Source organism: Manis javanica, chromosome 1 (genome assembly GCF_040802235.1).
Source record: "Manis javanica isolate MJ-LG chromosome 1, MJ_LKY, whole genome shotgun sequence".
In the NCBI taxonomy this organism is placed as follows: domain Eukaryota; kingdom Metazoa; phylum Chordata; class Mammalia; order Pholidota; family Manidae; genus Manis; species Manis javanica.
Window position 1 is genome coordinate 53,751,604 of NC_133156.1, and position 24,132 is coordinate 53,775,735.

At 38.1% G+C, this 24,132-nt stretch overlaps 1 protein-coding gene and 1 long non-coding RNA gene across 7 annotated transcripts in view; one reads left to right on the forward strand and one right to left on the reverse strand.

Moving 5' to 3' along the window:
- LOC108406392 (uncharacterized) overlaps nt 1-1,175 on the reverse strand; it is a 56,484-nt gene extending 55,309 nt beyond the window's left edge. For all 4 annotated transcript variants that reach the window (XR_012129519.1, XR_012129523.1, XR_012129518.1 and 1 more), the window contains exon 1: nt 892-1,175. This is a non-coding gene — a long non-coding RNA (uncharacterized lncRNA). The remainder of the gene's footprint in view (nt 1-891) is intronic.
- Nucleotides 1,176-1,321: 146 nt separating this feature from the next.
- CPEB4 (cytoplasmic polyadenylation element binding protein 4) overlaps nt 1,322-24,132 on the forward strand; it is a 75,802-nt gene continuing 52,991 nt past the window's right edge. For all 3 annotated transcript variants that reach the window (XM_036995079.2, XM_036995080.2, XM_036995081.2), the window contains exon 1: nt 1,322-3,845. In XM_036995079.2, the coding sequence (XP_036850974.1) occupies nt 2,721-3,845 (1,125 nt within the window). In that variant the 5' untranslated portion in view covers nt 1,322-2,720. The remainder of the gene's footprint in view (nt 3,846-24,132) is intronic.

Genomic DNA, 24,132 nt, shown 5'->3' on the forward strand with positions numbered 1-24,132 from the left:
TGAACAAGACATGTCCTCGAACTGCAACTGAATAAACTAGATGATGCAAGTTTGAGAGATGTGAACTCCAAACCAAATAGCAGAAGGAATGAAATATTTCAAACTTGGAAAGGTTACATCATTTGGGAAAGACTTCACGGTAGTTGGGTTGCTCATTCACTTCTTCAACATTCGTTCACTGATGCCTGCCATCTACAAGGTGCTCTTCTCAAAGAGCCCGCAGTTGAGCACAAGTCTGACAGACATAGGCGACCGTTACACTAGCGTGGGAAACAAATACAAGACATATACGCAGGGCCATGGACGCTCGTGAAATGCGGAGAGTAGAGTTTGTAGCTTTTGAACCGATTCCTAAAACTAAACAGTTTACCGAGTGGAGAAGTGAGGAAAAGTCATGTTAAAAGGCACTGAGCATATGTTTGACGCAACCTGGTGTAGGGCGTCTGGACTGAGATGAGGTGTTGAGATATACTGCCTACGCAGTGGAAACGCCTTGAATACCAGGCTAAGGAGTTTGGCCTTTTTCATCGAGGTAATGGGCAGCCCTAGAAAAGATCTGAGAAAACCACGATAAGATTTTTTGCGTGGGAGATACCCCTCTGTACAACGTGTAGGATGGACTAGAACGGGCTGGAGATGAGGGCTCAGCCACGTACGCCTACAGCGGCTGTTATCTTTGTGGCTGAGGCTGCACCAGACGGGAGCCTAAGCCAGGCCGGGGGATGCGGGCGAGGGAACGGAAGGCGAATGGAGAATCTCAAGTGAGATCTCCATTCAGGACAAGGACATACGCAGTTTTAAGCACCACACAGCTGTTGGGAAGATCCACCCCCCTTCCAGATCCCTCTGGGGCGGAGCTCAGATCAAAGCACGTGACGCGTGGGGACCCACCTTTACTGTGGGCATCGCCCCTTCATCCGCGGCTTCACGTGTTGCCACTAGGATCCACAACACATTGACTCTTTTTTGTAGTGCTCAAGGAATCAGTTCTCTTCGGTGCGCCCCTAAGTGCTCCTCCTTTAAAGCATGGTTAGGGGAGATAAACGGTGAAGGGGTCCTTTGCCCGCACTAAAGATGGCGACCTGGTACGCTCATTCTGGGTGGAGGAGTGGGTTCCAGGCTCCAGGCTTCACCGGGCGAGGTGCAGAAGGAAGGGGCGTCTCTCGAGGTTACTTTTCGACCTTCCTGGGAGGGGACTTGAGTCAGGGGCGTGGCCTAGTCTAAATTGTACCATATGATTGGTTTTTCTGCAGGTGGGCGGGGTGTCCTCGGTACCCCACCCCTCCCTCATCGAACCGGAAGTGTCTATTGGTCTTTCCAGCTGGTTGTCATTTCACTCGGCTGGGTCCTGAGGAGAAGGACTCAGCCGCGGCTGCGGGACCCGGACACCGGGAGGCGGTGGCGGCGGCGGCGGCGGCGGCGGCGGCGACAGCAGAGGAGGAAGAAGAGGAAGAAGGAGAGAAAAAGAAGAGCCAGGCGGAGTCCGCAACGACAACGGGAACTGCGGAACTGGGGTAAAGCGACGGCGGCGGCGACCGCGACGGCCCAGCAACCGTGAGGAGAAACAAAAGCCTTCTAAATTATAATTAAAAAAAAAAAAAATCTGGGAGGAAAAAGAGAGAGAGCAAAGGGGGGAGGCCCTTCTCTTTTAGAATAACTACACTAGTGGGTTATTCCTTTCTTTCCTCTTTTTTATCCCCTGCGGAGAATCGAACTGAGAGAACTGAACAAACCGCCCCTGGGTCCCATGAGGGAAAAAAATCGCGGAGCCGCAGAGAGGGGAAGAGGCCGAAACCGCAGGACCTTCCAGGTCGCCCCCTTGGTCCCCGCACCCCCCGGCCGCCAGCTCGCCCTCGCCGAGTCTCGCTAATTCCTCCTGATCGCAACCCCCCACCCCCAACAAGAGGGAGAAACTGTTTCCAATCCATTTCATGGGGGAGAGGAGGTCAGGGGGAGCCCAGGAAGAGCGACCGCAGCAAGATCTGCACCCGGAGCCTCAGAAACAGCTCCAGAGGCCAGAACTGCACCCACTGAAAGAGCAGAAACAGGACCAGGAACAGCAGAAACCACCCTGCAATCATCTTTCCATTAGTCAATGCTGATTTCTTCTCCCGCAACCAGGAATTCACCTCCCACCCCAGATAACCTAATATAATCTATATATATAAATATATAATATATAATGTTCTTAAATTATTCCTGATTTTTTTTAACCAAGCTGCCAAGAAAAACGTATTCTCCCTTTGGCCCTATTCTAATTTTTATGTGTGTGAATCTAAACTGCTGAGAAAGACCATATGTGATTGTTAAATTATATATATATATTTTTACTCCACGCAATGCTTATTCTTCTACATCCATAGATGCTTCAGAAGCTGTTTTTTTGTCATTCATGTACATTTTCCTTTGGAAAAAGAAAGCACCTATTTTACTAACCAAAGACTTGATTTTTACCCTCTTCGTTTTTATTCCCTCCTAGAAATAAGCCCAATTGAATTCATGTCAGTGTTTTAAGAGATTTTTGTTTTAGTTTTTTTTTTCTTTCAGAGACCAGAATTCTAAATCAGAACTATTTAAGGTGATAAGCTGGGATCTTTGAGTTAGCTATTAATAAGACATTTCAAACAAACAAGCAACTTAAATTTCGGGTAGAGGATACAAAGGCGTAAGACATCAGGTTGTCATTTCTTATTGTAAGATTCTGATCCTAAAAATAATAAATGGGGGATTACGGGTTTGGAGTGCTAGTGCAAAGCAATACTGGGAATAAATCTGCTTTTCCAGTCAGATTCCATCCACATCTGCAGCCTCCACACCATCACCAAAATGCCACCCCCAGCCCTGCTGCTTTTATAAATAATAACACAGCTGCTAATGGCAGTAATGCCGGGTCAGCTTGGCTCTTTCCTGCTCCGGCTACTCATAACATTCAGGATGAGATCTTGGGGTCAGAAAAAGCAAAAAGTCAGCAACAAGAGCAGCAAGACCCTTTAGAAAAGCAGCAACTCTCCCCCAGTCCAGGCCAGGAGGCTGGAATACTGCCCGAACCTGAGAAGGCAAAATCTGAAGAAAATCAAGGGGACAGTTCTTCAGAAAATGGCAGTGGGAAGGAGAAAATAAGAATCGAATCACCAGTGTTGACAGGGTTTGATTATCAAGAAGCCACGGGGCTAGGTACTTCGACCCAACCCTTGACGTCTAGTGCATCGTCTCTTACTGGTTTCAGTAACTGGTCAGCAGCGATAGCACCTTCTTCCTCTACGATCATCAATGAAGATGCAAGTTTCTTTCACCAGGGAGGGGTCCCGGCTGCTTCGGCTAATAACGGTGCTCTGTTATTTCAAAATTTTCCCCATCATGTCAGCCCCGGCTTCGGAGGCAGCTTCACCCCTCAGATCGGGCCTCTCTCGCAGCACCACCCTCATCACCCTCATTTCCAGCATCATCACAGCCAGCATCAGCAGCAGAGGAGGTCTCCCGCCAGTCCCCATCCCCCACCTTTCACACATAGAAATGCTGCTTTTAACCAGCTGCCTCATTTGGCGAATAATCTTAACAAACCCCCCTCACCGTGGAGCAGCTACCAGAGCCCCTCTCCGACACCATCGTCTTCCTGGAGCCCGGGAGGCGGTGGATACGGTGGCTGGGGAGGTTCCCAAGGCCGAGATCATCGCAGAGGGCTGAATGGAGGAATAACACCCCTGAATTCCATTTCTCCTTTGAAGAAAAATTTTGCAAGCAATCATATTCAGCTCCAGAAGTACGCTCGCCCCAGCTCTGCCTTTGCTCCTAAATCCTGGATGGAAGATAGCTTGAACAGGGCTGACAACATTTTTCCTTTTCCGGTAAGAGTATGTTCCATTGATAGATAAAGATGAATAAGGAAATGGCATAGTGTAATATCTAACTAAGGGGGTTTGAATTGCCCATATTCATAACAGAGCTCTTCTTAGAAATTGAGTTAATTACCAGACATTATTTTGGCAGGAAGTGTGATATGGAATGAAATATTCAGCTATTTTTTTGGTAAATTTCAAATTGTAATCTTAGGAACTGCGTAATTATAAATACCAGGTAGCTAGTGATGTCATAACTATTAACTGTAATACCTTTCTGGCCTGAAAAGAGAATCAGGTTTCATTTTCCACTATTTATTTAGGTGAGAATAGATAATATATAAATATATTTCATCATAGAAACTAATGATTTTCTGCTAAAGTGAAGTAACTACGTAACAAAAACATTCATTTCTTTTTCCAGATAAGGTAGTGATTCACTGAAAACAAATTACCGAAGTATAGTTTTTTCATGGGTTACATTTTAAATCTGGAACCTCGCTGAACCTTGCAGTCTGAACAGTCTGAATTCATCAATTTGGCAATACCTCTTAAATATCTTTGGAAATTCTGGCCTGCCTTGTGTCACTAAGGGCTACTAGAGAAATGATGCAAGTATTTTCTTCATCATCACCATTTATTTTTGAATACCATTAAATTTTTGATATCAGAGTGACTCTTTTTGATGCCTTTCACCCATTTGTTTATTTTCCAGTGTTAACACTAGGGTGTAGATAATTAAACCACCCCTAAAAGTAGACCCAGGCAAATATCACTTGTCTTTCTTGCCAGCAGTGCATATCATTATTCTGCAAGAGTCACATTGTTTGATGTTTTTGAGTGAAGGAACAGCCAGTCTACTTGATAGAGTGAATTAAAGAGAATTTCATAGTTAACTGAACACCAGATGCCCCAATACATTTATATACTCTGGAAGTATGATCATCTGTATGTGTTTAGGAAATTTATATGGGATAATAAGCTAACATTGCATCAGTCCTCATAACAACCCCATGAGGTAAGTTTATTATCCCCATTTTGCAGATGAGAAAATTTAATATAAGAAAGATACAGTAACTTCCCCAAGAACAGCACAGCTGACAAGAGTACAAACTTGAGGTTAAAAAAAACAAGGAGTAAAAATACATCTATATACAGGCATATATATTCATTTACACATACACATGTGCTACATCTAGAGAGTTATTTTAGAGAGCTTCCTGCAATAGTAAAAACAGATTACAAAATAGTTGCCGTGTCCCCAAACATGATGTCAGCACAAGCAGAATTATCTTTTTATAGAAATAATTTGCTTAGTGGGAGGGGATGTTTGCTAAGAGAATCCTCTGTCATTTCAAGGAATTAAATATCCTTTCCCTCAGGATTCAGGTGTAATGGTTGGGATGTATCTTAAAATATTTGCTTAAATTTAGTTTTAGATTAAAAAGGTTTTTTTTGCCTAAGAATCAAAAAGCCATTGGTATTTGCTTTTCGAAAGGTTTTTACTGAAACTGAAGAGCAATTATCTTGCTTTAGTGGTCAGATACAAGGCTGTTTAAGACATTGGCAATCCATGAAGTCTACTTTTAAAAAGTTGCTTTTGATATTCTTTTGTGTATAAATTTAAAGAAAATTTAATGCAAGGGTGATGTGAATTATTCAAACATTGCTAACTTTAAAACTCTAAGATGGCATTCTATACATTTTAACTGGATTAAGGTTGGCCCAGAATTGAATATAGTTTTCTTTTGCCACTATATGCTGACAGAATGAACTTAGGTGACCTCATGGTTTATTTTCCATTTTCACTTTACTGACTTTTGATGAAGGTTTGCTTTGGGATAAATAAAAAATTCAGAAAATGAGTAACCTATATGTGTATGCACATTACTAATATTTTTATGGGGCTAGTGGAATATGTTTAAAATGAAATCTTTCAGGTCAAATGGTTTTCTTTAGAGATTAAACTGGTTTATGAAATAATAATAAGACTAAGATTGATACAAAAATATGTTGTTAGAAACTAACTCTTTTAGAATTATTATGCTGAGAATGGAAAAAGGATGAGTAAATATACCTGGCTCAAATGTGGTAGGATTAGAAAGTAAATTTGATTTCTGCTCATTATCCCCACCATTTTTAGGAAAGTGTAAGTGTGTGTATGTGTGTCTGTGTGTGAGACAGGTGGGGGACAGGGAGCCGAGAGCAAGCATTGGGATGATTTGAAAGTCACAATAGAAATAAGTGACTTGAAAATACCTTTATGACAAGAAATTCCTATTTAGGTTTTGAAAAAGTCGTAAGAAGTTAGTAAATGGACTACTGTGGTTCTTACCTAACTGAAGGCAATTCTGTGTGTGTGTGTGTGTGTAACAATTATTCTTTTGAATTAGTTTTTTGGCAAAAAAAAAAAACACTGTTTTGGGTCGATATAAATTACTTGGATAAATTTCATATGCAGAACCAGAAGGAATATTTATTTGACTGGAACCAGGAGTTGTAGGTTGTGGTCTTAGCCCTCTTAGCATCACAGCATTTGAGGGCCTCACTTTCTTCATACAATGTTGAAAGTGACCTAGGCAATTCCTAAGTTTCTCATAACCCTAAAACAAGCTACTGTGACATTTAAACTGCTGCAACCACCATCTACACTCTCCTAACCACTATTTTATTTAGGTTTATTACCTTAAGCACTATTAATTTTGGGAAAGAAATTTTATCGGTATTAGTAATTCAATTCCAGATGCTATTAGAATTCCTTAGGTGTTATAGAGAAATCTTGAAATATACCACAGAAATTATAGGATTCAGTTTACGTGATTACATTATAATATTAGTATTCAATCAAAGGCTAGTATGGTATTGTTATATTGAAAGGAAATTATTTACCTGATATATAACTAATACTGGGCAGTGTTTATTTTAATTTGAAATGAATCAGAATGGTTTTATATTAGTTTAATGCAGGTGTGGGTACTTAATGGTGAATTAAAATTAATGACAACATTTTAGTGTTTTACCCAATCTTTACATTCTCTTTTATCCATGTTTATGGAGCAGGAACAGAAATGCCAAATATGTGAATAACCCTCTAAGTAATTGATATGGCAAGGTATTATGTCTTGGGAATGTTTCTTACAGTACAAAAAATAAGTGTGTTTTCTAAGTATTTTTTTTGCTCAGCCTAAAGCTTTTATTACATGAATTCAAATGACATACCTCAAGTCCTGTTTTCAGATACAACAAAATTGTCAGATATTTAATAATAACTAACATGCTTATGATATTGTGTGCTTTATATGTATTAACCCATTTTATGCAGTCTTCTGAGGTAGAAATAATTAACCATTATTCTACACTGCCTCTTCACATAGACATAAACAGATGTGAGAGAGGTGGGTAATGCCTCCCACAAGCATGTAAGATGTAAGGAAAAATTTTGCAGTGAGTAACTGATACATTATCAAAAGTTGATTTTAAATAGTTTTGAAAGTGGAAAATAATAGAATATATTTATCAACTTTAAATGCTAACCATAGATAATATCAAAATCAGTATTTTCTAGTTTGTTTTGAGTACACACCATCTACCTAGGTGGTAGGTGCCTTCACATGTCGCCTCACTTCCTATGTAGTATTTCTCAACCCCCTGAGGTTTGGTTTTATTGTCCCAATTTCAAAATGAAGAGTCAAGGTCCATTTTCATGTGACTAAAGCATGATTTGACCCTTACATTAAGGGGGAAAATCCTCCCTGTTCTGCCAGATACAACCCATAATTCTGGTGTCCAAATCAAGTAATATGGTAGGACCCTAGTAATAATTATATTTTGCTGTAACACTTATGTAGAGAGGTCCTAGATCTTCTGTCCTTAACGGAAAGTAAAGGAGAATTGTGTACTATATATTCTGATACTCTCTTATCTTTAGCTCAGTTATGCTAAGAACCAGGAAGTAGGCAAAAAGAAAAAAAAAGGGACATAATTAGTCACAAAGATGATCCTAAAACTTGATTGATAGGGAGACATTTTAGGACTCAAGAGCCCATTTGTTCTTACTTCAGACAGCCACCACAGATTTGTTAAGTTGTTTTAACCAGGCAAATAATTCATGTCACTTTAATAACTTCTCTTGTGCTGTCAGTTCATTGATCCTTAAAATTATGTATAGCTTCTTATATTTGAAAACAAAGTTATTGCATTGCTTCAGTTCTGAAAGTTATGGGGAATTATCAGAATTGTCTAAAGTGCAACTTACTACATTTTTAACTTTTTTATATAGTCCCGAAAAGGATCTTTGCCTAGAAAACATTTTGTTTGACTTTGTATTTGTTCATAATAGAAGAAGGGAAACTAATTTTTTAACTGTAAAGTATGGGTTGGATGGTTCTGTCTCCAGCGGAACTGATATTGGAAAAACTCTGGGAAAAGTCTACCAGATACAATTTTATGCCTTTTTGTAGAAAGGCTTGTAACAAGGTTTAATTGCTTTTCTGATGGAATTGAAACTTGGGTAGGGTAGAGTTTTTTTATTGCTTTTTTTGTGGTTATTTCAGAAAAGCCACGGATAATGATCAACACATTGTTCTAACATTTTTCAGGAAAAACCTGTTTATTATAAGCCTAGTGAATATAGTTGTGGCTGGTTATAACTAGAAAGATGCTACTTAGTTCAAGAGTATGCTTTTGAGAATAATTCTTTTGGTGTTCATGAGAAAGAAATGGAAAAGTAGTCTTAAGGTTAATATGTGCTAATTTGAATTTTACAGCCTAAATATATTTTCCTTACAACTTTTCTCTATCTTGCTGTAAGGGGAACAGGCTTGAAGATCCATTATCACTTTTTTTTCAGGACTATATTGTACCTTGGTTTTTGGTCCCATCACATAATTTTATAATGTGTTTCTCTTTAAGGCAGGAAGCTTATGAGCATTCATTTTAATTTTTCCTGACAAAACTTATTTTATTTTGTATTTAATTGTTCAAAGAAAATTGTTCTTGCAGAAATTAAACTATGTTTTTTTCATGATAAATTATAGCAGTATATAATTTTTTACATCAAATTTAGTGTATAAAAAATTTACTGTGGATTCTCATCACATTTTATATTATTGAAATAAGAGTTCCATTTTCAGATTTTCAGTAGATAGAAAGGTGAAGGTGTAGTTCTATTTTTAATTTGCTTCTGAAGGTGAAACTTGAATAATTACTGAGAAAGGCTTTTTGTGAGGCCAAAAATGTAGTGCAGTGAAGTACAGGCTCTGGATCCAAACAGACTTAAGTTTGACTCTGAACTCTAATTAGCTGTGTGACCTTGAGCAAATCACTTAAATTCAGAAAGACAATACCTCATCAAGATAATAATACCTAACAGTGAAGGCTTATGGTAAGATACTTAAAGTATGTGGTTGTATTAAGTAGCCTAATTTTTTAAAATTTTCAATATGGTTTTCTAATATTGAATAAAATCATGAAGTTAAAATAATTAACTAATATAGTTTGGGTATCCATGAAAGATTTTGAACAGTCCTTAGTATTGCTTATTTTATATATATGCTTTACTTCAAGTACCTTTTTTGAATAAGCTAGATGAAGCACAGGACAGGTAAAATATCTAGCAGAATTATACACTTTCCTGAAGAGAAGTTTCACAATTATATGTATACCTAAACTTTCATTAGTATTGACAGCTTGTACCCTTCATTATTTTGAAAGATTTGCTTATAGTTACTTAAAGAAATTTAGAACATTTGATTGCTTTTGTATACATTAAAGGAGACTCTATTTTAGTGGGGAAGTTGTGGTTTTTTTGGTAAAAGCTAGGTAAAGGTGCCATAGATTTGAATTGGGTTTATTTAGCTTTTTTCCTGGAGTTGAGTTTTGTTTTTTATGTTTTAATTAATTATTTGACACATATTTATCGAGTGCCTGCTATGTTATGGATTAGGCACGGAGCTAGACTATGTCATAAAAATTGTTCTGATTTGATTTATAATGTATTTCTGATCTGTGCTAATCTTTGATACTGAACATGTGTTTTCTTCCTCATTATAAACCAGTAAAGCAGCTAGCCCAGTAGTTTCATTTTCATCCATGAGCTGTTTAAATTTTCAGGCAACTAACAGATTCAACGTTAGATATAACAAAAACAATGTTTAAGTGGCATTTTTTATCAGTGGTCACATTTATGAATATACACTTTATACAATGTGCTGATTTAAGTTCTGTGACAAAATGGTACCATGAAAGGTAAACTTCAACCTATAAGTAACAGAATTCAGGTCTCATTACATGTCAAGGAAACTCCATCAGCTACTTCCAGGTCCTCTCTCATGTTTACAAACTGAATTATTAAAGTTTAAAGCCTTAAGCTGCACAAATTCTTTTCACTTTGTAGAATACTTAGATTGGGCAATTTCTATTTGCTAAATATTTACCAGAAATACTCCAATCATCATTTTTTAATAGATCTAAACTAAGTAATAGTTAATTCCTCAGTATTAATACATTTTAAAGCCACATTTATACTTTAATACTATGTAACATTCTTTTAATTATAGTTCTTCCAGGTGTTTTTAAAGAATGCATCTAGTACTAATAAGTAAAATAGCTGCTGTCATCTTACTGTCTGAAAGAACCTTAAAAAAAAAGCAAAAAACCCAAAAAGTCAATATAAAAACTCTGCTGCTCAGAAAAAGCTAATTACAGTATGGAAAGTCAGATCTGGGTTCCAAATATGTCTCTGTCACTTACTAGCTATGTGGCCTGGGGAAGCTACTGAACATTCCTTATCCTTCATTTCTCATTTCTTTTGTCTGGTCTTTTTGAGGATAAAATGAAAAATGTCTAAAGTTGGCTTCCAAAAGATTCTGTTCTTGTAAGAAAGCAAGTCATCAAATAGAAATATTAATACAAAATCTTGCAAAAAGCACAGATTGCTAAAATGCAAAAACCACTGTATAACTGATGTGTGTTATTTTGAGCTCAATTGTAAAGAAGAATTATAAACTGAACTATAATTCTTTAAAATACAAAGTCACTGTACTTAAGTAATAGTGAGTATCAGGCTAGATGATGCTCTTATTTTCTTGAACCATTCTGAAAAATTTAGTGATAAACTTTTTTTTCTCTTGGGAAAGTTTTTCCCCCATGTCTTTTAAATTTCTTATTATGGAAAATTTTAAACATATTCAACAACAAATAAAATAGTGTAGTAACTCCCCCACCCCCACCACTGCCCCCGTACATGTCAACTGGCTTCAACAGTAATCAGCTCCTGAACAATCCTTTTTCTTTTATCTTCCTAACTTTCTTGCTCCACTTTCATATTACTTTGAAGAAGTTCCCAGATATCATATCATTTCATCTGTAAATTGTTTAGTATGTATCTCTAAACGATAGAGTCTTTTTTCTCTTGAAAACATAAAAAAATATTTTCTAGTTGTTTTTTTAAAGATAGTAAGAAGCTGAAGCAAGGCCCACATTTCTCTTGCACCTGCTTAGCCTGTTTCACCACTCAAGCTCATGGTAATTTCTAAGGAAACCACTACTGACCTCTCATGTCCCTTCTGGGTGGGGAAGGCTGCTGGTGGTCACATGGCCATCAGAAAAAAAGAGATCCAGCAAAAGCACGAAAACATCAGTCAGTGACCAAAAACTTGGGAGGAGATTGCCCAGTTTTCCTCTCTCCATCTCAGCCTTTCCCCAGGATCAGGCATCTGTGCACTTGTGAGAAGGATTTCTAGAAGAAAGGAGAGAGAACAAGAAGGACCAAGAAATTTTTGGTTGTGTTTTTGCTTGTCTGTTTTTGTTTTTTTAAGAAGAATCTAGAGATTTTGGGGGTTTTTGTGGGCCGTTGGATTGCATCAGACTTTTTCCTCTCTCTCTGTCTTTCAACCCACAAATGTTTGATGCTTTCTATGGCCCATGTGCTGAGAGTATATGACTAAGGCAAGTGTGCTTCTCCTCCTAATGAAGTGTACAGTCTGGTGACCCCTTGCTTTGTGCCTGAGTGTTGAGAAGTGCCTTCTGCTCAGGATATTGGAGAGAAGGAGGTGGGGGTGGGAGCTGTGAGGGCCCAGAAAGGCTGCCACTGGGCATGGGCTGCTCTTTGACATTGCTGTCAAGGCTCCCAGAAGGGAAGAGATGTCATGAGTTTTAAAACACAAGCCTCTGTTAAGGAATAAAGATGGTGCATTTGGGTGACCATTCTCTCTGCTTACTGTGGACCCTGATCAGCCTGGCAGATGAGGAGAACTCGACAGCCAGTAAGTAGCCAAAGATGGAAGAATGGCTGCTAGTTGTATGTACCTACTTTCCTTAAACGAATAACCTCTTGCCCTGAGTAGCTTATTAGGTAAGAGAAAAGTTTGGTTTTTTTCTGTTTCATTTCTCTATGAAAATGGGCTACAGGGAATAGTACAGAACAGGTGAATTATTCAGATACAGACAATACCTAATTTAAAATGTTAATTTTAGGCTCTTTTGCCATTTCATCAGAGAGAAGGGGCAGAGGGAATGTTTATTGAATGGGTTACCAACTGTTAGGCATTGTGTACTGCCTGTCACATACCTTATCTCATTTCTCCTCACCACAGTTTTATAAGGCAGGTGTTATACTCATTTTGCTGATGAAATCAAGGTTCAGAGATACCTCAGTGTCAAGATCACTTGTCTAGTAAGGGGTGATTTAAACTCAGGTCTTGGAATAGATGTTAATTATTTCTCTCTGTCAGGCAAGGTAAGAATGAACAAATAGTGAACATGAAGAAGGGGCCTATTGATCCCAGATCTGACTAATTAGGTCTAGAATGGCAGTTTGTTTTTTTTAATGCAGTTAAGTGGTGACAAGAAATATTTACCACTTTGATTTCTAAATCTCAAAATGAGTGTGATTTTTTTAGTAAAGATGGAATAGAAGAAAATTTTCTCAAAGGCTTCCGGGAGAGATCTGATTCATTAGTTAGTACAGGAGCAAATGGAACTATTGATCCAGTCAGGGTAGTACACTGAAGACATTCATTCATTTAATTATAGTTTATTATTCTATTAGGGAGCATTTGGTAACCTTTAAGACTCTTTGCCTTCATTACAAAGTGGTCATATGAGAAAGTACTGACTGAAGAGGGAACCTGTTAAGAAATATGAAATTCTATGTGACTTCTCCTACTTTAGGTATGACGCTTGTTTTCTGCATTGAAGCCCTGTATATAATGAAGGAGTTTATACCTCACAGGTATTAATGATTGAAATTTGTAGGTTATGACAAAGCTCATTTAAATAGTCTATTTTTCTGAGCTACTCTGAAGTTTGATTCCACCACTTACTGTGTAACTTTGAGGGCAATTAGTTAATTTCTCATAGCTTCATTTGCCTAAAATGGGGATGATAATTGTACCCACTTTACACAATGTATGTAAATCATACATAATTCATATAAGAGACACAACACAGCCAGGAGGAACATGTTAGTCATCTTAATAAGGGCAGTGACAATGATGGACTTACTGTACGCTGCACACATGCTGCCATCGGTGGTCATGGAGGTGAGTGGAACTCACACTCAAGTGGGGGATAGCCATAACAGGGCTTGTCAATGCATGTGGGATGTCAGTGTGTTAGGGGGCACAGGGAGAAAGGGACTTGTACCTGCATAGGGATGTGAGGGCCATGTGGAAGTGGAATCTTAAAAGTCAACTATATAGTCATCTTTTGATGTTTGTGGTCTTAAATATTTAATCCAAGAAGAATATTTGTATTTTGGCAAATCTTGGATTAAAACTTCCAAAGTACCGTTCATTAGTTATGGACTCTACTTGCATCTTGAACTTCATATTTATTTTGGCAGCAGACACACTGGCATAGACTTCCCTTTCAAACCAAAATAATTTCCTATCCCTTTTTCACCAGGGGAAGTTTAAGCGAGAAAGAGAAACTTCCATTGGCTGATCATGATGTATAGCTGTCTGAGAAGTAATGACCGACCACAGTAACGTCTGTTCTTATAGAAAGAGAATGAGTCAAGGGAGTAGTTGAATTTTGGCTTTGTTTCTTAATAATGTAGTTATATTCAGTTAAGTACATTTTGTGTTTCAGATGCAGCCTAGTAGTGCTAAAACACACTAACTCAAGTAAGAAAAGAGAAGAAACAATAATAGAGTGACTCTGGTGGTTGATTTATTGAAATTGAACTTCATTGTAATTTTTTTCCAAGTTATGCACCTTAGAGCTTGGAAGAAAGCCTTGTTTTGGGTTTTGAGAGCAAAAATCTTCCCTTCATAAGAAATTTTTAATTGGTTGGTGTAGAATATTTAAGACGGACTGCATCACAGTGGGTCAGCCAGAATGTAAACTAAAAATCACATTGCCAAGTATCTAATGAAGTTAGCCTGTTGAATGAAATTGTTTTTCATTCATTGGTTCTCAAAGTGTGCTCCCTGGCTTCACTTGGAAACTTGTTAGAAATGTGAATTTTTGGATCTTACCCAGATTACTGAATGAGAAACTTTGGGCCCAGTAATCTGTGTTCTTTTTATTTTTTTTTATTTTTGAGAGGGCATCTGTCATATTTATTGATCATATGGTTGTTAACAACAGTAAAATTCTGTATAGGGGACTCAATGCACAATCATTAATCAACCCCAAGCCTAATTCTCAACAGTCTCCAATCTTCTGAAGCATAATGAACAAGTTTTTACATGGTGAACAAGGTCTTACATAGTGAATAAGTTCTTACATGGTGAACAGTGCAAGGGCAGTCATCACAGAAACTTTCGGTTTTGGTCATGCATAATGAACTATAAACAATCAGGTCAATTATGATTATTCGTTTGATTTTTATACTTGATTTATATGTGAATCCCACATTTCTCCCTTATTATTATTATTATTATTAATAAAATGCTGAAGTGGTAGGTAGATGCAAGATAAAAGTAGAAAACATAGTTTAGTGCTGTACAAGGGCAAATGTAGTTGATCAGGTGTGTGCCTATAGACTAAGTATTAATCCAAGCTAGACAAGGGCAACAAAACATCCACAGATGCAGAAGATTTCTCTCTAAACAGGGGGGAGTGAGGTTCTAAGCCTCACTTCTGTTGATCCCCAATTTCTCACCTGATGGCCCCCCTGTGACTGTGCCTGTCTTAGGTTGTTCCTCCCTTGAGGAATCTTACCCGTCTCTGGCTAACCAGTCATCTTCCGGAGCCATACAGGGAAATGTAAAATTGGTAAGTGAGAGAGAAGCAATATTGTTTGAAAAGGTTAGCTTTTTACTTCTTTGCAGATTTATGCCCTGTGGCTTCTATGCCCAGCATTTGTCTTGAGGTATCTTTACCACTTGGAAGAATTATGATACTTGGTAATTTTGATATGAGGCACGAATTCTACTTAGGGGTTGTAATTATGAAGGAAGAAGAGAAGCTATAGAAGTAGCAGATGGAAGAAAACATGGGAAGATTATTTCTTTGACATATCTTCTTGTAGCATAACATAAACTTGTATAGGTTTTAAATTACTAATTAAATTGTGTGCACACATGAACATAATAGGAATACAGCTACATAACCAAAGCAGACCTACAATTACCAGCCATATCCAGTGAAACCAACAAAACCAGTTAGGCACCCTAGGCATTTGTGAAAACTTATCAATGATATGATGGATATTGTCTAACTGAATTTGAATATTTTGAGAAAAATCAGACAAATTAAAACAACACATTCCTGGGAACTGTTCACATCCCATATGTTCTTTTAACAGTAGATAGTCTATAGTCGCAAGATTTTGGAGCGCTGCAACTTGCACTTCTCCTAATTCTTGGTTGAGTTCCGACAGTATAGATTCAGTCAAATTTGTTGTTTTACTGTTTGCACAGGCCAGCTTAGATATCTCCTTCTTCATTCCAATGGCAAGTCCAGGAACCGGTGGGATGAATGCAGCTACAACTGCAACAGCACCAGGATCTTTGTTGAAGTTTTTTGATGATCATCTTCTGGAATGACTCTTCCAGAGAATGTTGATGTTGGCAGTTCTTCTTCATATCGTATCTTAATTTGTTTTCTGGGTAGCCAAATTAGGCTTTGATCCTCTGTATAAACACAAACAAACCCTTTGCACACACTTTGATATGCCCTTTATACCATTGTGAAGAACTTATTGGAGATCACCACACAGGAACTGCTTTTTTTTAAGAGAAAGAAATATTATCAGAAAAATGTACTTCCATAGCTGATCATCTGACACCCTTTAAATGATCAAAATTAAGGATATTTAAAGCATGCATTAATCCGTGATTTCCAGTTAGTTTTATCCTAACAGGGAGTAATCCCCCTTTTCTTTTTTTTTATCATTAATCTACAATTACATGAAGAACATTATGTTTACTAGGCTCTCCCCTATACCAGATCCCCCCCTCACAAACCCCCTTACAGTCACTGTCCATCAGCATAGGAAAATGTTGTATAATCACTACTTGTCTTCTCTGTGTTGTACAGCCCTCCCCTTTCTCCCACCCCCGCATTATGCATGCTCATCATAATACCCCCTTTCTTCTTCCCCCCACTTATCCCTCCCTACCCACCCATCCTCCCCAGTCCCTTTCCCTTTGGTACCTGTTAGTCCATTCTTGGGTTCTGTGATTCTGCTGCTGTTTTGTTCCTTCAGTTTTTCCTTTGTTCTTATACTCCACAGATGAGTGAAATCACTTGGTATTTCTCTTTCTCTGCTTGGCTTATTTCACTGAGCATAATACCCTCTAGCTCCATCCATGTTGTTGCAAATGGTAGGATTTGTTTTCTTCTTATGGCTGAATAATATTCCATTGTGTATATGTACCACATCTTCTTTATCCATTCATCTGCTGATGGACACTTAGGTTGCTTCCAATTCTTGGCTATTGTAAATAGTGCTGCAATAAACATAGGGGTACATCTGTCTTTTTCAAACTTGAGTGCTGCATTCTTAGGGTAAATTCCTAGGAATGGAATTCCTGGGTCAAATGGTAAGTCTATTTTGAGCATTTTGAGGAACCTCCATACTGCTTTCCACAATGGTTGAACTAATTTACATTACCACCAGCAGTGTAGGAGGGTTCCCCTTTCTCCACAACCTTGCCAACATTTGTTGTTGTTTGTCTTTTGGATGGTAGCCATCCTTACTGGTGTGAGTGATACGTCATTGTGGTTTGAATTTGCATTTCTCTGATAATTAGCAATGTGGAGCATCTTTTCATGTGTATGTTGGCCATCTGTATTTCTTTTTTGGAGAACTGTCTGTTCAGTTCCTCTGCCCATTTTTTAATTGGATTATTTGTATTTTGTTTGTTGAGGTGGGTGAGCTCTTTATATATTTTGGACATCAAGCCTTTATAGGATCTGTCATTTACAAATATGTTCTCCCATACTGTAGGGTACCTTTTTGTTCTATTGATGGTGTCTTTTGCTGTACAGAAGCTTTTCAGCTTAATATAGTCCCACTTGTTCATTTTTGCTGTTGTTTTCCTTGCCTGGGGAGATATGTTCAAGAAGAGGTCAGTCATGTTTCTGTCTAAGAGATTTTTGCCTATGTTTTTTTCTAAGAGTTTTATGGTTTCATGACTTACATTCAGGTCTTTGATCCATTTTGAGTATGGGGTTAGACAATGGTCCAGTTTCATTCTCCTACATGTAGCTGTCCAGATTTGCCAGCACCATCTGTTGAACAGACTGTCATTTCCCCATTGTATGTCCATGGCTCCTTTATCAAATATTAATTGACCGTATATGTTTGGGTTAATGTCTGGAGTCTCTATTCTGTTCCATTGGTCTGTGGCTCTGTTCTTGTGCCAGTACCAAATTGTCTTGGTTACTATGGCTTTGTAGTAGAGCTTGAAGTTGGGGAGTGAGATCCCCCCTACTTTATTCTTCTTTTTCAGGATTGCTTTGGCTATTCAGGGTCTTTGGTGTTTCCATATGAATTTTTGAACTATTTGTTCCAGTTCATTGAAGAATGTTGTTGGTAATTTGATAGGGATTGCATCAAATCTGTATATTGCTTTGGGCGGGATGGCCTTTTTGATGATATTAATTCTTACTAGCCACGAGCATGGGATGAGTTTCCATTTGTTAGTGTCCCCTTTAATTTCTCTTAAGAGTGACTTGTAGTTTTCAGGGTATAGGTCTTTCACTTCTTTGGTTAGGTTTATTCCTAGGTATTTTATTCTTTTTGATGCAATTGTGAATGGAGTTGTTTTCCTGATTTCTCTTTCTATTGGTTCATTGTTAGTGTATAGGCAAGCCACAGATTTCTGTGTGTTAGTTTTGTATCCTGCAACTTTGCTGTATTCCGATATCAGTTCTAGTAGTTTTGAAGTGAAGTCTTTAGGGTTTTTTATGTACAATATCATGTCATCTGCAAATAGTGACAGTTTAACTTCTTCTTTACCAATCTGATTCCTTGTATTTCTTTGTTTTGTCTGATTGCCATGGCTAGGACCTCCAGTACTATGTTAAATAACAGTGGGGAGAGTGGGCATCTCTGTCTTGTTCCCAATCTCAGAGGAAAAGCTTTCAGCTTCTTGCTGTTCAGTATAATGTTGGCTGTGGGTTTATCATATATGGCTTTTATTATGTTGAGGTACTTGCCCTCTATTCCCATTTTGCTGAGAGTTTTTATCATGAATGGATGTTGAATTTTGTCAAATGCTTTTTCAGCATCTATGGAGATGATCATGTGGTTTTTGTCTTTCTTTTTGTTGATGTGGTGGATGATGTTGATGGATTTTCGAATGTTGTACCATCCTTGCATCCCTGGGATGAATCCCACTTGGTCATGGTGTATGATCCTTTTGATATGCTGTTGAATTCTGTTTGCTAATATTTTATTGAGTATTTTTGCATCTACATTCATCAGGGATATTGGTCTGTGATTTTCTTTTTTGGTGGGGTCTTTGCCTGGTTTTGGTATTAGGGTGATGTTGACTTCATAGATTGAGTTTGGGAGTATTCCCTCCTCTTCTATTTTTTGGAAAACTTTAAGGAGAATGGGTATTATGTCTTCCCTGTGTGTCTGATAAAATTCCGCGGTAAATCCGTCTGGCCCAGGGGTTTTGTTCTTGGGTAGTTTTTGATTACCGTTTCAATTTCTTTGCTCGTAATTGGTTTGTTTAACTCGTAATTGGTTGTATTTTTCTAGAAAGTTCTCCATTTCTTCTAGATTTTCCAACTTGTTGGCATATAGGTTTTCATAGTAGTCTTTAATAATTCTTTGTATTTCTGTGGAGTCTGTCGTGATTTTTCCATTCTTATTTCTGATTCTGTTGATTTGTGTTGATTCTCTTTTTCTCTTAATAAGTTTGGCTAGAGGCTTATCTATTTTGTTTATTTTCTCAAAGAACCAGCTCTTGGTTTCGTTGATTTTTGCTATTGTTTTATTCTTCTCAATTTTGTTTATTTCTTCTCTGATCTTTATTATGTCTCTCCTTCTGCTGACTTTAGGCTTCATTTGTTCTTCTTTTTCCAGTTTCGATAATTGTGATGTTAGACTATTCATTTAGGATTGTTCTTCCTTCTTCAAATGTGCCTGGATCGCTATATACTTTCCTCTTAAGACTGCTTTTGCTGCATCCCACAGAAGTTGGGGCTTTGTGTTGTTGTTGTCATTTGTTTCCATATATTCCTTGATTTCTATTTTAATTTGTTCGTTGATCCATTGATTATTTAGAGTATGTTGTTAAGCCTCCATGTGTTTGTGAGCCTTTTTGTTTTCTTTGTAGAATATGTTTCTAGTTTTATACCTTTGTGGTCTGAAAAGTTGGTTGGTAGAATTTCAATATTTTGGAATTTACTGGGGCTCTTTTTATGAGCTAGCATGTGGTCTATTCTTGAGAATGTTCCATGTACACTTGAGAAGAATGTATATCCTTGCTTTTGGATGTAGAGTTCTATAGATGTCTATTAGGTCCATCTGTTCTACTGTGTTGTTCAGTGCCTCCGTGTCCTTACTTATTTTCTGCCCAGTGGATCTATCCTTTGGGGTGAGTGGCATGTTGAAGTCTCTTAAAATGAATGCATTGCAGTCTATTTCCCCCTTTAGTTCTGTTAGTATTTGTTTCACATATGCTGGTGCTCCTGTGTTGGGTACATATATATTTAGAATGGTTATATCCTCTTGTTAGACTGAGGCCTTTATCATTATGTAGTGTCCTTCTTTATCTCTTGTTACTTTCTTTGTTTTGAAGTCTATTTTGTCTGATATTAGTACTGCAACCCCTGCTTTCTTCTCTCTGTTGTTTGCCTGAAATATGTTTTTCCATCCCTTGACTTTTAGTCTGTGCAAGTCTTTGGGTTTGAGGTGAGTTTCTTGTAAGACCATATAGATGGGTGTTGCTTTTTTATCCATTCTATTACTCTGTGTCTTTTGGTTGGTGCATTCAGTCCATTTACATTTAGGGTGACTATTGAAAGATATGTACTTATTGCCATTGCAGGCTTTAGATTCATGGTTACCAAAGATTCAAGGTTAGCTTCTTTAGTATCTTACTGCCTAACTTAGCTTGCTTATTGAGCTGTTATATACACTGTCTGGAGATTCTTTTCTTCTCTCCCTTCTTATTCCTCCTCTTCCATTCTTTATATGTTGGTTGTTTTATTCTGTGCTCTTTCGTGTTTCCTTTAACTGCTTTTAGTGGGTAGTTGATTTTATTTTTTTGCCTTTAGTTAGTATTTGGTTGGTCTGCTTTCTTTGCTGTGATTTTATTTTCTCTGATGACATCTGTTTAGTTTTAGGAGTGCTCCCATCTAGAACAGTCCCTCTAAAATTCCCTGTAGAGGTGGTTTGTGGGAGGCAAATTCCCTCAACTTTTGCTTGTCTGGGAATTGTTTAATCCCTCCATCATATTTAAGTGATAATCATGCTGGATACAGTATCCGTAGTTCAAGGCCCTTGTGTTTCATTGCATTAAATATATCATGCCATTCTCTTCTGACCTGTGAGGTTTCTGTCGAGAAGTCTGATGATAGCCTGATGGGTTTTCCTTTATAGGTGACCTTTTTCTCTCTAGCTGCCTTTAAAACTCTTTCCTTGTCCTTGATCTTTGTCATTTTAATTATTATGTGTCTTGGTTTTGTCCTCCTTGGATCCTTTCTGTTGGGAGTTCTGTGTATTTCCGTGGTCTGTTCAATTATTTCCTCCCCCAGTTTGGGGAAGTTTTCAGCAATTATTTCTTCAAAGACACTTTCTATCCCTTTTCCTCTCTCTTCTTCTTCTGGTACCCCTATAATACAGATATTGTTCCTTTTGGATTGGTCACACAGTTCTCTTAATATTGTTTCATTCCTGGAGATCCTTTTGTCTCTCTCTCTCTGTCAGCTTCTGTGCATTCCTGTTCTCTGGTTTCTATTCCATCAATGGCCTCTTGCATCTTGCATCCATTCTGTTCATAAATCCTTCCAGAGTTTGTTTCACTTCTGTAATCTCTTTCTGGGCATCTGTAATCTCCCTCTGGACTTCATCCCTTAGCTCTTATATATTTCTCTGCATCTCCATCAGCATGTTTATGATTTTTATTTTGAATTCTTTTTCAGGAAGACTGGTTAGGTCTGTGTCCTTCTCAGGTGTTGACTCTGTGATCTTTGTATGCCTGTAATTTTGCCTTTTCATGGTGATAGAGATAGTTTGCAGAGCTGGCACAAGTGATGGCTGGAAGAACTTTCCTTCTTGTTGGTTGTGGCCTTCCTCTCCTGGGAGAACAGCAACCTCTAGTGGCTTTTGCTGACCAGCTGCGTGCAGACAGGGCTTCTGATTCCTGCTGGGCTGCTATGGAGTTTATCTCCGCTGTTGCTGTGGGCGTGGCTTGCCTCAGGATGCTGCTCCGATATGGTGGAGCCGCATTGGAGGGGGAGCGGCAGGGAGGCTATTTATTTCCGTGAGGGGTCTCTGTGCTCCCTGCTGCCCAGGGGGTTAGAGTGCCCAGAGTTCCCCTGATTCCCTGCTTCTGGACTAAGTGTCCCAGGATGCTTCCGTCCCGTTTTGGGGTCCCTGTCCCTTTAAGACTTCCAAAAAGCACTCGCAAAAAAAAAAGCCGCTCACTTTTCTTTGTCCCCGGGCGCCAGCCTCAGGGACCCACTCACAGGTCTTGCTGTCCTGTTTCCCTAGTGTCCAGGACCCCATGCATGCACTGTGTCTGTGCTCTGGTGTGGATGGCTGGGGCTGGGTGTTTAACAGTCCTGGGCTCCCTCTCCCTCCCCACTCTGACTCCTCTCCTCCCGCCGGGCGTTGGGGGGAGGGGCACTTGGGCCCAGCTGGGCTGGGGCTTGTATCTTACCCCCTTCGTGAGGCGCTGGGTTCTCGCAGGTGTGGATGTGGTCTGGATGTTGTCCTGTGTCCTCTGGTCTCTATTCTAGGAAGAGTTGTCTTTGTTATATTTTCATAATATATGTGGTTTTGGGAGGAGATTTCCACTGCTCTACTCGCGCCGCCATCTTGGCTCCACTATAAGTAATCTATGTTTTGACAAGAGCTCTAGATGATTCTGATATACTCTTAAGTATGAAAGACACTGGCTCAGGTTATCCATCTGGATGTTCAATAAAAAAACTATGAATGATAATATTGGTTTGTGGCATAATTGTAATCTTGTTGTTCTTTCTGTTAGTAAGTAGATCAATAGGTTCATGTGCTTCTTGTGGCTACTTCTGGAATGTTAGGAAAAGCCATGTCATCAATTATATGCTGGTATAGGTCTTCCTATTTTGTCATGGCTGTCAATTGTGTATCAAAACGATGGGGTCCTGCTCTTTGACATTACTGATTTGTTTTGTCAAAAGGTTATCTTGATCAGCTTTGACTTTCCAGTGGCTTATATGGTTTTTCCTTTAGAAATTGTCCTGTGAAGTTGAGGTGACAGAAACTTAAACCAACCAGTTACTGACATGCAATTCAATATATTAAATATAACAATTAAGGTTACAAAGCAAAGTGAGGTCTAAGCATTGTAATCAAGTTTGCTTTGCTGAGCCTTGAAAATAATTGATGCTCTTTTATTTCATTCATGATTATTAAGCTCACATTTTTTAGAGTCAGAAGGTCTAGGTTCAAATTCTCTCACCTCCACATACCTGATATTGATAAAGTCATTGAATCACTATAAGCTTCTATTTCTTCATTTGTAAAATGGGATAATACTAAAGATACATAATTGCATAAGAAATTGGTGAGGAATAAGTAAGATTATGTAAACCATTGTAAAGCATTAGAACTTGAAAAATGTTAGCCACTGATATAAGTATTTTTACTACCACTTCTACTCTGTGGTTGAGAGTAGATAATATATAGATACATTTGTGATATGTCTATTTTGTGTGCAATATCTATTGTCATCCTAACAGGGAGAAGGAAAATAGGCTTCTTTTCTTATATTTTAGAATCTCTGATATCATTCTTTATTACTCGTATAGATACATTTTCATTTATTGAGTAACATTTGAGTGCCTGCTGTTTGCCAGGCACTAGCCAGCATGTTCCTGCCCCCAGGATCTTTACAGCAGAGTGTCTCATTTATTCAAATGTATGTCTGAATTAGTGTGGTCTTTGGACTGCCATGATCCTTACCTTACCCAAGGAATCATTGTCTGCTTTGGAGGGGACTTGAGCTTAAGTCCTGACTAAGCTGTGCAGTAACCTGTGTGTGCAGTAAACTGTGAATTTTCCTTTGTCTTAATTTTTATCACTAAAAGGGGGATAATACAGTCTAACTTGTAAGGAGGCTTGAGGATTAACTGAGACAGTATTAATAAATTACCTAGAAATATGTAAGGTACTTAGTAGATGCTCAAAAAAAGAGTAGTTTACTTTTCTATATTTCTTCCCTTTAGGCTGCCAAGAGAAATTGGCAGTAATGGGTTGAAGCAAATATAGTTGTCAGTATTTTTTCTTTTATAATAGTTTCTTTGATCTTTTATTTGAAGTCAGGACATTCCCCCCTCAATGAATTGTTTCAAGTAAATATTTTTAAAAAGCTTATTTTATATTATGTATAGCATAATGAAAATACAGTAAGTGTTCTTTTAAGACTCCAAGAGTTCATTTCCTTATTAATCTGACATTGACCTCCACTTTTTTGTAGGCAGAAAGTGATAAACTTTGATTAGTCAGCCATTCACGTTTACATTTTTGGTTCCTGCCATAATCGTCACCATTTAAACTATAAATCTTGGAAGAGCACAAACTAAGAATATCGGAGAGCTAGAATATAAATGTATTTTGGAGCTAGGAAAGGGACATTAGAGATCTAATCAAACTCTTTCCTTTTTCAGATCAGGAAAG